The following is a 15,060-nucleotide window of genomic DNA, read 5'->3' as shown; positions in this document are numbered from 1 at the left end:
GAGAGCGACCGAGAGGCGCTGGGGCGGCCTAAGTGGTTGCAGATGTGCAGCTGCATCGGGCTGGGGTCACGGCAGCGAGCAAGGCTTGGGGAGGGGGTTTTGCTCAGCAGGGTGGCAGCAGCTTTAGGAGAGAATCAGTAAGGTTGGAAAATACTTCTGAGATCATCGAGTCCAACCTGTGACCAAACAGGACCTTGTCCACCAGACCATGGCACTACGTGCTACATCCAGTCTTTCCTTCAACACCTCCAGGGACAGTGACTCCACCACCTCCCTGGGCAGCCCCTTCCAGTGCCTAATCACCCTTCCTGTGAAGAATTTCTTGCTAATGTCCAGCCTAACCCCGCTACAACACATCTTAAGGCTATGTTCTCTTGTCCTGTCACTTGTTACCTAGGAGAAGGGGTCAACCCCCACCTGGCTGCACCCTCCTGTCAGGGAGTTGGAGAGTGATAAAGTCCCCCCTGAGCCTCCTCTTCTCCAGGCTAAACACCCCCAGCTGCCTCAGCTGTCTCTCATAAAACTTGCGCTCCAGACCCTTCCCCAGCTCTGTTGCCCTTCTCTGGATACACTCTAGCACCTCAACGCCCTTCCTGAATTGAGGGGCCCAGAAATGGATACAGCATCGAGGTGTGGCCTCACCCATGCCCAGTACAAGGTAATGGCCACTTCTCTGGTCCTGCTGGCCGCACTATTCCTGACAAGAGGCCAGGATACCACTGGTCTTCTTGCCCACCTGGGCACTCACTGCTGACTCGTGTTCAGACAGCGGCTCCCTGCGGGGTGTGAGACCCCCGCCCCAAGGACGCGGGTTCCTCGCTCTGACTGCGAGACCCGGGGCTGGGCGGCCGGGCCCGAACAGGAAATGCCACAGGCCTTGCTAATGGAGTCCTGAGGCCTCCTGTCACCCCCGCGGGGCGCAGCGCCAGGGCTCCCCAGCCCTGAGGGAAGGGGCGCCTGACGGCGGGGAGCGCCCGGGCCAGGGCGGCCAAGACTCCCCCTCCCCCGCCACGGCTCCCCGCGGGCTGCAGTGCGGCCAGGTCTGAACCTGTTCCCGCCGGAACCCGTGGCCGGGAGCCCAGACGCGCCGCGGGGCCTTGGCTGCGGTTTGAAATCGGGGCGGCCCCGCCTCGCCCCCGCCCCCGCCTCCCTCAGCCTCTCACGGCAGAGGGGAAGGGCCCGGCCGCCATGGCAACCCCACAGCCTCCAGGGGCGGAGCCCGGGGGCGGGACAGAAGGGCGCCGTGGCCAATCGCAGCGGCGAGAGGCGCCTTCGCAGCTTGGCGGTAGCCAATAGCAGCAGCCGCCGCTCCCTGGTGGGCGTGGTCTCCGGGGAAGGCCCGCCCCCGGCGACCGCCGGTCCCTTTGTGGGGTTTGACAATAAGATGGCGGGCGGGGGGAGGCGGGGCCGGTTGGCCCCGCCCGTCCCTCAGGCGCGGAGCGGGCGGTGAGGCGGGAGCGGAGTGGGGTTCCTGCGCGGGTGAGCGCCGGCGACAGCAGCGGCAAGGCGGTGAGTACGGTGGGCTGGGTCGGGCTGGGCTGGGTCGGATCCGCGGGAAGCCGGTGCCGGCGGAACCCGCGGAGGGGACGGAGTCGATTCAAAATGGCGGCGGGAGCGCGGGGCGATGAGTAACCGCTGGGAGCGCTGAGGGGGCCGGGGCGGGCTGGACAAGGGGGCCCATTCCGCACTCCTCTGCTCGGTCCTTTCCGCAGCCGCGCTCCCTCATCATCCGCGCCTCCCCCGGGCACCCCGCTGCCCTCCCACCGCCGGGGAGCTCCCCCTCGCTCCCCGCCCCGGTCCCGCCTCTCCCCCCGGCTCTACGGGCCCCCCCCCGCGTTCACCGCTCCCGGGCCCCGTCTGCGTTTTCACGAGCTCCTGCCCCAGCCGCCGAGCCTGCCCTTCCCCGGGTGCTGGAACTGCTTCCCGAATCTCTCCAGTGCCGGAGAGGTGCCTGCCAGCTCCCTGCGCCCCGGGGGTGGGCAGACCCTAGTGCTTTATAGGGGCCTTTGTTCCAGTCCGAATAGCGATATTTCTGGCTTTACCAGCCCTCTGCTGTGTCCGCATCCCACCTTGTACCTCGACACCACCATATAGGCACACGTGCATGTCTGAAAGAGGAGTAGCTGTCTTTCAGTCTTTTTCTCCACTATTACACAGAGCTTTGGTTTGTTCCCACGGTTCTTAGAAAAGCCAGTGTTGGAGTGGAGAAGGATTAGAGTGGCAGAGGGGAGATACGGCCCCTTCTTGCCTTCCCCTGTTAACCATCATCACTGTACTTACGGCTGCACAAAAAGCAGTTCTGTGCTTCACTGAACCTCCAGCACTGGCCTAGGTAGGTCTTGTCTGCCTTCTCCTAAAGATAAGCACTGCTGAAATTCCCTATCTTCTCTGTTACTCCAACTAATGGGTAGCAGCTTTTTCCCTTAAGTACTTAACTGTATCTTTGGCAGCATATCGCTATATGAGTCTGAATAGAGTGTGAACCTGGAATGTCTTAAGTTGATGCTCTAATATGAATTGGATCAAATGTCCAGCACCTTATTTGTAAAGCAGACGGGGAATTTGTCTATCCTAAAAGCAAAACTTATGAATTATATAACATTGTGCTATTATTAAAAAAAAAAAAAATCCACAAAATTGCTTTTTCCTAGTGCATTTTGCTGCAGCTAGCTGTTGTCTCCTTGACAGCATTTTTTTTTGTATAGCTGTTTCAAACAGCTGTTTAGTTGAACACACAAAGTTTGGGCTCATGACACTGGAGTAGCAGTGGAAGAAAGGAGATGATGTAGCTAGTCCAGATACTGCCCCTTGGACAGAGAAAGATGCTGCTTGAAATTATCGGGGGATTTTGAACATCTTGACTGAAGCAGCAGCAGTCTTTCTCTGATGTATCAAAAGGTTTTACACAATGGCTAATGCCTTTTTGAGTATGTTAATATGTAAATCAATAGGAAAAGGTACTTAGATTTTAATTAATTAAGTTTCAAATTTAGCATTCTCTTGAGATGAGTGCTTATTGGAGATAATGCAGAGAAGTCTGTGGGAGGTCATTTGTGTGCAAGGTTTTAACTGCATATGATAATAACGATGAAGTTAATATGCTTTTACTGAGAACTTGGTTTCTGAGGCACACATAATGCCAGTTTATAGAATCCAAAGAAGTGACTGCTGTGATGGGCATATTCAAGTTTATATTAACAGAGGTCCACGTGGTTTGGTTATTGCCCTAGGGAAGAACTTGGAATCACATGCAGCAGGTTTTACACATTATTATATTGCATGAGAAAACTTTCCTTCTGTAGTATGTAAATGGATTACAGACTGGACTGGTCTGCCAGCATCTCCTGTCTTTTAGTTTGTGGATGTGATAATGGCTCTTTTACCAAGAACTCATGGCAACAGTCACCTCCTGTATTGTCCACTATTTTGGGAGGCTAACAGCCACAGCCTCTCCCTCTAAAATTGTCAGATATACTAAATAGCATCAGAAAAGATTCCAGTTTGGTTTTCTCATGATTGCACCATCTTTACCTGTAGTTATTGGTGGGGGGGGGGGGAGGGGGGATGTTTGGTGGGTTTTGCTTGGTTGGGTTTTTTAAAATTAGGTTTATGCCCTTGTCACCTACCCTCCAATAAAGCAGAAATTTTGGGATTCAAATAATTACCAGACACAGGCTTTCAAAGAGATCACTTTTCGTTTATAGAATGTTTTGAAAGTATACCTGGGGAGCAAAAACTTCTGAAATTTTATAGTGTTATAAAGTGTTTGCCAGAAATAAGAAATAGTTTATTGACTTGATACGGTGTCTGACTGAAGTTGCAGTTCAGATGCCTTAAGATACTGTTTTTAAAGTTGCTGTGAGCTCAGTCCATAAAAGAAAATGAGACTATGAATTGCTTGAAATACAGTTTCCATGACATAACATCATTTAGTTTGAATATCTGGGATCAAGTCAAAAGATTTTGGCTTGAGAATGTTAAAGGTGGGGTTTTTTTCCATTGTGGTATTTTAACGAGTATGGAGCTTCTTGAGGAAAAACATGTTTTCTGCACTCCCACCCCCAAGTCCTTTGTCAGCTGTCTTCTTCCACCCCACATTTGAGAGCAAGCAATCTTGAAAAATTGTTTATTACTACACAAAACAGAAAATAAGAACAGATGTCCATGTGCATCCTCTTTACTTCTTTCTTTTCTAGGTATGCACTTCAGTTGCAGACACGGATCTCTCTTGTACTGCACAGACATGCCTAGAAAAGTATCTGAATTGTTTCCATACTTTATTACAAAAGTTTCTGTAGCCTGTTGGAATAACATTCTTTCTAGTTTCAGTAGTTAAGGAAATTGTTGCATGTGATGGGAAGTTGTATTTGATATATCAAATCTTGCTATGCTTTAAATGTGTGCTAAAACCTCAGCCTTTATAGTTAAAGCAGTTTAATTATTGTCATTACTTTCGTTACTGTCATCTTGCAAAGTGAATCTTAGTCATAAAGTTTCTGTGATGGTAAAGGAAAATTCTCTCCTGTTTTGCTATGTTTCAGTTTTGTGTTTGTGCCAGCTCATTTTCTCTAGATGTTACAGAGATATACATGGGTTTGTATAACAAAGGTGAAAACTATAGTTTTGTAATAAAAGTAAGGATGACTTGCTCTCATTACCTTTTGTTTGTGCGCACCTAATCTTTAATGCTCATATGAAAAACTTTTGTTTGCTCTATAAATGGCAGTGGTGTAAGGCATAAGGGAGAGGCTGGTCCAAAGGTCGGGGCAATAGCCTAGGACTTGGAATTAAACTGGCATTTTCCTTCTGCTGCATATTTTGGGGGTATTGTTGGCCAAATCACATTTGTGCTCTAACTGTGCAATGGGTTTAATAGCACTATTCATGTTTGTGGGAATGATGCTCACATCACACAGGATAGAGATACCGAAGCAAAATTATTTTGTTCTGCATCTCCTGTCCCTGCCTGACATCCTGCTTCCTTGTGCTTGTTCAGGTGGTGCTCTCACTTTTACTGTATGGACTCTTGCTCAGTAGCATGGGAGAACAGGAAGGACTGCATCAAACACAATTCCTGGTAAGTCACTTTTTGCTTCTTAAATGAAACTGTAACCTGGTACTTTGTGATGACAAAGAAGTGGCTTTATGATGTAAGATACTAATTGAAAGCAAGTTTTAGAAAAAATCCAGTGAATGCTGTGAAGGGTTTACCTTTAAGAATCCATAAATGTTTTTCCTCTGCTTCTAGGTACCCAAGAGTGTGTGATGTATTGAGGTTTTCAAGTTTTCTCCCGTGTTCTGTTCTGTTGGTGTGCCTTAGAAGGCATTTGAATGCCAAATTATAGATATATGAAAACCAGGTTAACGTTCAATTGAAGTTTTAATTACTCATCACAAGAATGTAAGTTGAAATAAAAGAAGCTTCAAACTCTGCACAGTGTTTAATGTTCGATGATGTAATCATATGTGGTTTGTACGCAGTCCCAAAAGACGTTTCTAGAGGTTGTTTCGCATGGGGGGGAGGGTGTGTTCAGAAATTACTGTACATAAAAATGTAGGAAAAATTAAATAGGATATCCTCTGATAGGAAGTTTGCAGGAATGTCTAAAATTTGGAAAAGGAACTATCAAGCAACAATGTGTGTTGTATTTAACAAGAGTAGTGCAAATGTGTTAGGTTTCAGGATATAATTTTAGAAGAAACATCCAAAGTATTTCATACATTGCTAATCCATGGATAGCTTTTAAGAAGTTACGAAAAATGACCACAAGACCAAGTTCATTCTATATTGTAGTCTGTGCACATTATGATTTATAAAGAGTTTTGTACCTTCAGTGGAAAGAAATCTTTTAAGAGTCAGCAAATCCCAAAGAAGGTTATTTCATGGATATATACAGCAATGTAACAAGTGTTGTACAGAGTCAGACCAAGTGTTTATCTAGCTACTGTGCTATCCCCAGGTTTTCACAGTAGATAAGTGTGTAATGTATTTTAAAAGGAACAGTGTTGTTGCCCTTTGGTGGATTTTTAGTGTCTCTGAAAAAGCTGAGAGAGAATTCCTTGAAAATACGTAGAATGTACCATAGCAACCAGAAAAGCAAGGCAGAGTTTAGGGCAAACAAGAATTCTAGGGACAGAAAACTTAGAAGGGAAATAAAGAAGCAGCATAAATGTGAAGATCAGGTACTAGCTTTCATTTGCAGCCTAATTCTTATGAGGCTAAAAGAAGTGATATATATTGCATTTTTTAAAACTTACTTTGTATTTCAAGGGACCAGCTGCAATATTTGCATGGGGCACTGTTGTCAAAATTAGTGCAATTCAGAGGAAGAGCTGAGGCTGGTACTTGAGAGGCACCCCTTGGAAAATTCAGCAAGGGATTTTAGGTGTGAATACTGAGAAGCCTGCATGGACCCTGTGTATTTTTAGCTGGTGAACCTAAACTAGGAATACAGGAATTTTGCTGTCTTACAGTCAGCTTGGAAAGCAGTACAGAAGCCCATACAGAGGATGACTGTGACTATCCTTACTGGACTTGCCCAGTTCTTATTGGAATTATGCAGTTCGCTTACTCACTCAAGGAGGGAAACTGGAAGGACTGCTTTGGGCACCTCTGCTGAATGTCTCAAGTTACATGGAACAAATCTAGATATTACTCTCTTTGTAGCCAAAATAAGCTAATCTTTTCACGTATGCTGCCCATGTTTGGTTTTTTTTTATTACTCTGTTAGGCATGTTAATGTTCTGGAGGGGTCAAATCTTTTAAAGATGGTGTGCCAGGTTGTATTTTTATTTCCAAAATTAGAGGTTAAGCATGCCAGTAGAAACTCGGGAGGAGCGAGGAGAAACTGCCTCTCCAGTAGGTGAAATACAGCCGGTGAGATGTTTGCTTCTGTGCGAGGCAGCGGCTCCTGACTTCCATCAAGTGTGGAGCTTAATGGGAGCCAGGAGCTGGGAGCCCCTGCCTCTCTCCGATGCCATGCCTTGTGGACCTGCTCACCCCTGGTTCCCGAATGTCGCCTTTGGGACTCGGTCCATATGTTCCTGACCCCTGTTGTACCACACTGGCCATTCTAGAACATGGTATGACAATTCTGATGTTTCTATTTTAAAAGAATTTGCTTTTTAATAAAAGATGAAAGTTTGCTGTTCTGTTTTTTAGTCTCTTTTTTTCCCCCCTCCTTCTTGAGCTGTTTGTGTTCTACATGATTTTTTTTTATTTGTTTGGTTTTTTAACAGGACACGATGTTTGTGCGAGGATTAAAGAGAAAATGTTTTGATGGTGAAGAAGATATTGAAGGGACTCTGGCTGGTATTAAGGCTATTCCTTCGTATAATCTCCAGCGGCAGTCACTTTTAGACATGTCCTTGGTTAAACTTCAGCTGTGTCACATGCTGGTTGAACCCAACCTTTGTCGTTCAGTACTTATAGCCAACACGGTACGGCAGATCCAAGAGGAAATGACTCAAGATGGGACTTGGCAAATGATAAATACACAGAGTACAGGGCAGGCATCCCTGGATCGTCTTGTTTCAACAGATATCCTCTGTCGTTCATCTCGGGATCAAGCTGAGGGAAAGCATGTTCCAGGCTATGGTACTTTCAATAAAGACTTTGAGAGTGACCAGGCACAAGATAGTTCAGAAACTATGTCAACAGCCTCTTCAGTGCAAGCACCAAGAAACCTGCAGAGCAACATGTGGGAAATGGAGAATCCACAAGAAAATAAAGGAAACTTTCAAAAATCTTTAGATCAAATATTTGAGACACTGGAGAATAAAAGTCCTAATTCTGTTGAGGATCTGTTTTCAGAAGTTGACAATTCTTACTATGATCTTGATACTATGTTAACAGGCATGATGAGCAACACAAAAATGGGACACTGTGATAGTCTTGAAACATTTTCTTCTCCAACAAATACAGCTTCTAACTCTAATTGTAAATCTGATCTTAATGACCTTGATCATATTGTGGAAATCCTTGTTGAATCCTGAACCTCCTTGTGTAGGAGGTAAAGATCTGTTAATAGGAAGAAAAAACTTGAGAAAGAAATTTCCATGGTTTGTTCTATCACATCTGCACAAGTATTTTACAAATATCTCTATATTATATATATATATTAAGAAGCACTTCATATTGCAAAATAGTGTTAACTCTTAAAGTTAACCTGCAAGTTGTAGTGTAATAATCTGATTTATCATCCACTGAACTGTAAGTACATACGGTAAATGTTTCTACGTTTGGAATCCAAGGCTCATGAAATTGGGTTCCTTTTACCAATTTGTTTTAGCCTTTGATGGAGGATATCCTCAGGGAGAGGGATTCTCTCATATTATTATACTTCTCCCGTAAAAATGGAAATAACAGAGAGGGAAGTTGGATAACTGGTTTCCTATTTTCCTCTGGTTTCCACTTTGTTACACCACAAAACTACCATACCTGCTGCTTCTGTTTTAAGTCGCTACGTGGCTCTTAAAGAGCAGTATGCAATAGTTCTTGTTATCCTTGCTAGCTTCTTTGGGTTTTGCTACAATTTTTACTTCAAAAATAGTTTTAAAGTGTTTATTGGTGTTTAGATTTTTCCAGGTATTTTCCTAAAATATATTTTTTACTACAGATGTTATGTCAGCTGCTAACTTAGTAACTTTTGATCATATCTGCAGTTGATATATTTTTTGCAAGATTTTCAAAAAGGGATGTTTTTTTACCATGAGCTACCCAATGTAGTTCAGTAAAGTGTATGTAAATGTAAATATACAATTTTATACTTGGCATTAAAATGTAAGAGCTGTTTTCATTATTCTGTTTCATAGAGTAGTACTTTACTAAATTGAGAATTGTACATTTATGCTTTTCATACCCCTCATACTTGAGTATCATTATAGGAAGAGCTCTGATCCAGCTATATACAATTACATTTAATTCATTTCAGACCATACTTTTTGTTAACTACAAACCTAAATGATGTAGGTTTTTATTTATGTGTATTTATATGTAAATGTCATCAAGTGAATTGTTTATCATTGAAGTCTACCATCAAATATTTGTTTTTATGGGATAACTATCTTGCACTAATTACTACAAAAAGTGTTATTAGCGGCCTTTAAATCTCACTGGTTGGTATGTCATGATGTCTTGTCATAATTAATATGCTCCACTCTTACCAAGGGTTTCCTCTTGGCTTTTTTTAAATAACAAAAAATGTAATACAACATGGGATGGTGGTCTTTTCTTCCAGCACATTCAGTTTAGAGTGTATATAACTAAGCTTCTTCCTAGGAAACTTTTTTGGGGGAAAGGGATAATTAGAGTATAGCCTATGATTTTATTATAACAAATGTTTACCATCAGAAGCTGCTACTGGGGAAAAGCTCCAAGCTAGCAGGGAGTAGGGAAGGGGGAAAATATGGATTGGTTTCTGGAATGTGTTGCCATGGCTGTGCCAAGGGAAGACATCTGTCAGTAACGTGGTTGTTTTCTGTAGATCTGAACCAAGCAAGTTGCTGAACATGAAAAGAGAACCCTGCTGTGTCTGACAGGCTCTGCCTTCCCATGAGTGACCGATGCAGATTCTCAAACCTGGAAAGGGGATTGGAGGTGGGGGTGCTAAGGAGGTGTTGAGAACATTTGAGTATCACCTCAAGAATAAGGAGACCACTGAGCTTATGTGCTTTAGAATCATCTGCTTTGAGGAAAGATCATATCATTTTGCTAAATTTTGCAAACTCAACAGTTGAATGCTTATTGGCTCCATCTTATGAAACCATGCACTTGGTGTGAGTCTTCAATGAATTGGAAAATGTTTCTTTGTATTACACTTGGCATAAGATAATTTGTAGTTGCTGAAGTAGTTAAACTTTGCTTTCTCACTTAATAACTTCATGTTAAAGGACAAAATAGCATATAGGCACTTGCAAGTTCAGTCTGCAGGATACAGCTGGACCAAAGAGAAGCCAATGCTATGTGTCTTAATTGAGAGATCACTCATAGGTATTGCAGTAATAAATGCTGATTCAGGAGGATCCAAATATAGATACAAACTGTCATATCTCACAGTGAAATAAATCTGGCTTATGTGGTAGTGTTTGTTGTAGTATCAGAGATTCCTTCAAAAATTATAAATCTGCAGGTAATTTTTCTTGATGATTTTCTGTGTGTGAACCACTGAACTGGACAGCAGATGCCTAAGGGTAAAACAGGCAGTTTGAGAGTTTTATAAACTCTCAAAATCAGCATCGATAGGAATAACTAAATATCTTCTGTTCCTCTGGGAAATGTTCCCAAAACTGCTCTGAACTGTGTTGAAAACCCACAGGTTTGAGCAATTGTGGGTGTTCCCCTCTGCCCCCACACTCTCCATTTTCATTAAATGAGCAATTTCATGTTCAGTTATTTTTAAAATGCTCTTCCCCACCTCCTTAGTGTGCATCAGTCTGCATGTTACAGATAGGAATCAGTATAATTTGTTCATTTGTTAAACTATCAAATGCACATGTGTGTATTTATAACTCTATATTACTGTGCAAAGCATCTAGCTGTGTGCATTCCTTTACTGAGGAAGCTGTGCCTAGTTAAAACAATTTATAGAGACTACTTGGCTTAACAGGAAAGGTGTTAGGTAAGTAGGCATTTGTGGAGTTAAGCATTTAAACAGAAATATATATCCTGTTTTATTACATTCTTAAAACTTATGCCAAATCTTATGTGCTTTTACAAGCCTGATATCTTGGCTCAGCAGATGTAAGAATGGGTATTGCTGAAACTTGCACAGTCACCATGCAGAACTAATGTGTACCTACAAGTGGTCTGACTTTGCAGAGACCAGTCTGTAAAATTAGCTTGTCTCCCTATTGCTTTAATAATGTGTCTCAGTCTAATTCAGCTTCTCATGCTTCGCTTCCCTGGTAAATAAAAAAAAAAATTAAAAAAAAAGGAATAATAATAAAAAGAAGGCTTTATTTTCTAAATGTCATTGTCATTTCTTTGCTAGTCCAAAGAGGTATTGGTTAAGTATGCGTCACTTAAAGGTTAATACAATAAGTTCCCCCTCTATGTGATCCTCAAAGGTAATGAGAGACATCAGAAATGAAAAGGTGCCTGTAAGATTATGAATTCTGAATTAGTGAGCTGTTACTACAAATGGTGAGAGATGATACTTGCTGGTGGGGATTTTTAAAATTTCTACATGTAAATGAGAAATTAAAAAAAAAAACTTAGCCTCTTGAATTAGGAAAGGCTTCTGACAGATTCTGCTGCCACTCCTAGCAGCCTTTTTTCTCTTGTGCTCCTAGGGAAGAGTGATGGAGCTTGCACGGCATCATTGCTGTGTGAAACAAGGCTGTTGGTCTGCCTGGTGGCACTGGGCTGTTGATTTGCACAAAAGAAAGCTTTGTCAAGCACATAGCTAATATCCAATCTGCTTCCTTTGCAGGTAACACTGAGTATCTGTTTCCTTCTGCCTCTGTGCCTGTGGCTTTATTTCTCCTTTTTCCTTGCCAGAAAATCAGAGTTTCTGCAGCTCGAGCATTCAGCAAAGGCAAGAAGTGCAAGGATCCAGGCTGTCATAACAATGGCTTGTCTGCGTATTGCTTCTCTGTGTGGTGCTTGTTGGCGTCTTTTAACCCCCTCTCTCTGCTGCAGCTCGGAGTTTGTCTAGCAAAAGACATCACCTGTCTCTACGAGCACAGCTATATTTGCCTAAAGGACAAATTTGGTCAATGAAGAGAGAATCAGGTCTTTGAATGAAAAAGCACCTTTCCTGACCAGGCTGCCTTAGAGGTGCAGCAGTGAAGGGTTTCAGCCCTGGAGCAGGTTAGGGATTCACACATGAGCTGAGCCTGCAGACTCACCAGGAATTACCTGTTTTCAAAGCTGTCCTTAGACTTTTTTTGAAGTCTCGGATATGTCTGGGCTGCTTTAGTAAGCATTTTAAAAGGCATTATTGTAAATTGACTGAGAGTGTAGTTTAACATTGTAATTACCTAACCATTATGGATTTTTTGTGTCTCAAAATATTGATTTGTATGAATGCTTTACAGTCCCGCAACTTATTCCATATTCCCTTATAAGTAAACAAACTGTCAAAAGCTAGAATGAAAAAAACCCAACACATTTGTTTTCTGACATCTATGATAAGACAAATAAAAATGCTTTCCAAAATTACTTCTATTCAAGGTGAAAGTATGCTCGTGTCTCAGACCTAGGATGTATAGTCCCATATGCAAAAAAACCCATGACTGATGATGACAAATTTTGCTTGCTCATCAGTTCTTAAATGAGTGATTTCACGCTCTGTGACTAGTACCAAGAGTACAAAGCCACCAAGTTTCAAAGAAATAAAATAAACATTTTGGAAACACACGTGGTTTTGTTAATCTGGCTTATCAAACACAAGCTTTTGCAAGGATTGTCTGAACTTCTTTTGGTGTGTCTTGCAAAGTTGACAGTTAAGATATTATTCCTACTTTTTTCCAAGGAATTTTCATGGAGAGGTGAAATTCCATTGAATAATTTGTCAGGAAAGAGGCTTATTTTAGATGTTTGTAGTGCCTTTTTAAAAAAAAAAAAATCTAGTGAAAAATACTAAAATTTCATTACCTGACATGATTTTCATTAGTTTGTATGGTAGCTCTTTCTTAAAAAAAACCCAACAATTATTCATTTGCTTAACCAACATTCCCCCAAAATGAGTGCTTTATGACCTGAAGAATTATTGTGGTAGATGTTCATGCATGACAAACATGTCAGCAGGAAAACCTAATGCTAGAGGCCGTTTTGCATTTCCAGGGAAACAATGAGTAATTTCAACTGTCATCTTTTTAGGGAAGAGTAATTGAAGATACAGGTGATTACATGACTTCTTGCAAAACCAGAACTGAACAGAAATTGTATCCCCACGTGTGCTGTATTTGGAAGTCCCCTAGGAGCTTGTGGGAAGTTCAAGTATGTACTGCAATAGTAAAATGCTGTAGCAAAGGAACTGCATATACTGTTTTTCATGTTCCATTTACAGACAAGATTTGGAGAGGAAATCAAGATAAAGTAATGCAACTTCAGCCTGGTGTTGTGGAAGCTTATAAAACAGGACTTCCAAAGGGAAGAGCAGGTATGTTGATAAGAAACAAACTCAAAAACCAAAGGAGTTTAATACTTAAAGGAAAAAAACCATAGTACTTGTAACAAATTAACTTCTCTGTGTTCAAAATCATTACTGAGAAAAAGGCTAGATATGAAAAGTACTGGGTGTTGGGATTATTTTGTGTCCAGTGAGCTGACTGAAGTTTAAGACAAAGTTGTTGAATGGTTAATTGTTCAAATTGAAGCCCAGTACCATCGTTTGCTTTTGTGTCTCTGCTTTGTTCGAAAGGTATAGAGTGAAAGCGCTTTTACTTGTAAATTGTGGTTCTTTTGACAAAAGAGAACAATGGCTGATTTCCTACTCTGAGAAATATTCAACAAGGTGTTGTTAGGTTTTGTAATAACCATCTTGTGTCATGGCTTTTTCTAAAAAACTTGAGTTCAAGCGTAGGCTTTACCACCAAACAGAGGTTGTAAAACTAACCAGGCTTTAGTGCAGCGTGCTGTGCCTTTCTCACTTCCCTATGGAAGTACGGCAATACAGGATCATTCTGCCATTCAGCTGTAGAACAGCTAATTCATTTCAATCAAATCTGGCAGATCTCAGAGTCACTACATTTTTAGAATTTTTCTAAGTGTGGAGATATCAGAAGAAAACAGCCTTCTGTACTGATACCCAGTAATCCTGATAAGGGAGAGACATAAGTTTCCAGGCATGAGACCAGCTTCAATTAGAGCTCCTACCTTGGATGCAGAGGTAATTAATCACAGGCATAAATCCATAGGAAAGCAGTCTTCACTAGTTCCTGTGTTCCTGGAACCGTGTTTTTGAACAGATGCCTAGTATGAAGGTAAGAAGAGTAGCAAACCTCCGGTGTTCCTTTCAGATTAGTTATATAGACACCTTGATTGGCTTGGGGGTTGTATTTTTTCCTGGTTTATGTGAAATTTGCTGTAAAATCAAATATGCTGCTCGTGAGAATGGCATCCTGGCCTGCTGCAGTGAGTATAGTCATACTGAAAGGGCATGTTTAAATCATTAAAAAATCATGTGCAATCCTCTTTTTGCCTCAAACTTAGTTCAAGTCAAAATGGGAGAGCATTAGACTCCTAGAACATGACCTGATTTGAGAACATAAGGACCTTTTAAAGGAATTTTTTTCTCAAGAAAGACCTTACATGTGAGCTCACTCAGCCCCCTGAATTCTTCACCATGTGAGACAAGCATGGTTCCTCTAGAACATGAGGCATTAACTATTGCCAAGCTAAACAAGGTTCCAGTCCTCTTATGTGAATCCCACTGTTAACACAGGCAAAAAAGTGACCAAACCCTTTGCAAATAATCACCAAATTTTTTGTCATTTCTATTAACTTCTTCAAGCATTAAGCCATGAATCCAAAGTTCTGATGCATGCATTTAAACAACTCCAGGTTCTTTTTTTCTGTAGCTTTTGTCAGAGCGTGCTTGAAACAACTGACCTTTCTAGAAACACCTTCTATAGAAGGCACATTCACCCTTTTCTATTGCACAGAACAAAAATTGGTTACAGACCAGCTGACCACCTTAGGTTAATCACTTAAGAAAGAGTGAGGAGAGCAGGATGACCAGTGTTGGTGTCTTTCTGGGAGGTCTGCTGGACTGGAGGACAATGGCTGTACCAGAGCCTCAAGGATTGCCTTGAGCTGTAGAGAAGGAGAATTGTCCAGGACTGTACCTGTGCTGCAGGGCTGCCCAGAGGTCACAGACTTTTGGCCAGCGGGAGTCAAGTCTGCAAAGCCTAATCTTTGCTCAAGCTATGAGGACACCTTGGTGGTACTACTAGTTAAACTACTCCTTTATATTCCGTATTAGACATAATGATTCCAGATCTGTCCCTTCTGCACCAGCTACCTTTGTACGCCTATCCTGTGTCTATTCCTTGGAGATAATCCCGAGCATATGGCAGGGGTCGGTCCTGATGCAATACTCCTGGTTGTCTGGC

At 42.2% G+C, this 15,060-nt stretch overlaps 1 protein-coding gene across 2 annotated transcripts; it reads left to right on the top strand.

The window, feature by feature from the left end:
* The first annotated feature begins 1,452 nt into the window (after positions 1–1,452).
* On the top strand, positions 1,453–9,547 carry CDCA4 (cell division cycle associated 4). Of its 2 annotated transcripts, none has more exons than XR_014226495.1 (3): positions 1,453–1,509; positions 4,997–5,077; positions 5,249–5,433. XR_014226495.1 is itself a non-coding variant. In XM_082283480.1 (3 exons), exons 2-3 carry the CDS (start codon positions 5,039–5,041, stop codon positions 7,993–7,995), a joined length of 795 nt encoding a protein of 264 aa, XP_082139606.1. In that variant the 5' UTR covers positions 1,473–1,509; positions 4,997–5,038; the 3' UTR covers positions 7,996–9,547. The 2 variants fall into 2 exon arrangements, 1 of the variants encoding a protein (XP_082139606.1); XM_082283480.1 differs by lacking the exon at positions 5,249–5,433 and adding an exon at positions 7,240–9,547 and having other exon boundaries at positions 1,473–1,509.
* Positions 9,548–15,060: the final 5,513 nt, after the last annotated feature.

This window comes from Coloeus monedula (genome assembly GCF_965178545.1).
Source record: "Coloeus monedula genome assembly, chromosome: 6".
Taxonomy (NCBI): Eukaryota; Metazoa; Chordata; class Aves; order Passeriformes; family Corvidae; genus Coloeus; species Coloeus monedula.
Note: the sequence above shows the minus strand (reverse complement) of the source record. Positions and strands in the feature narration are given on the sequence as shown.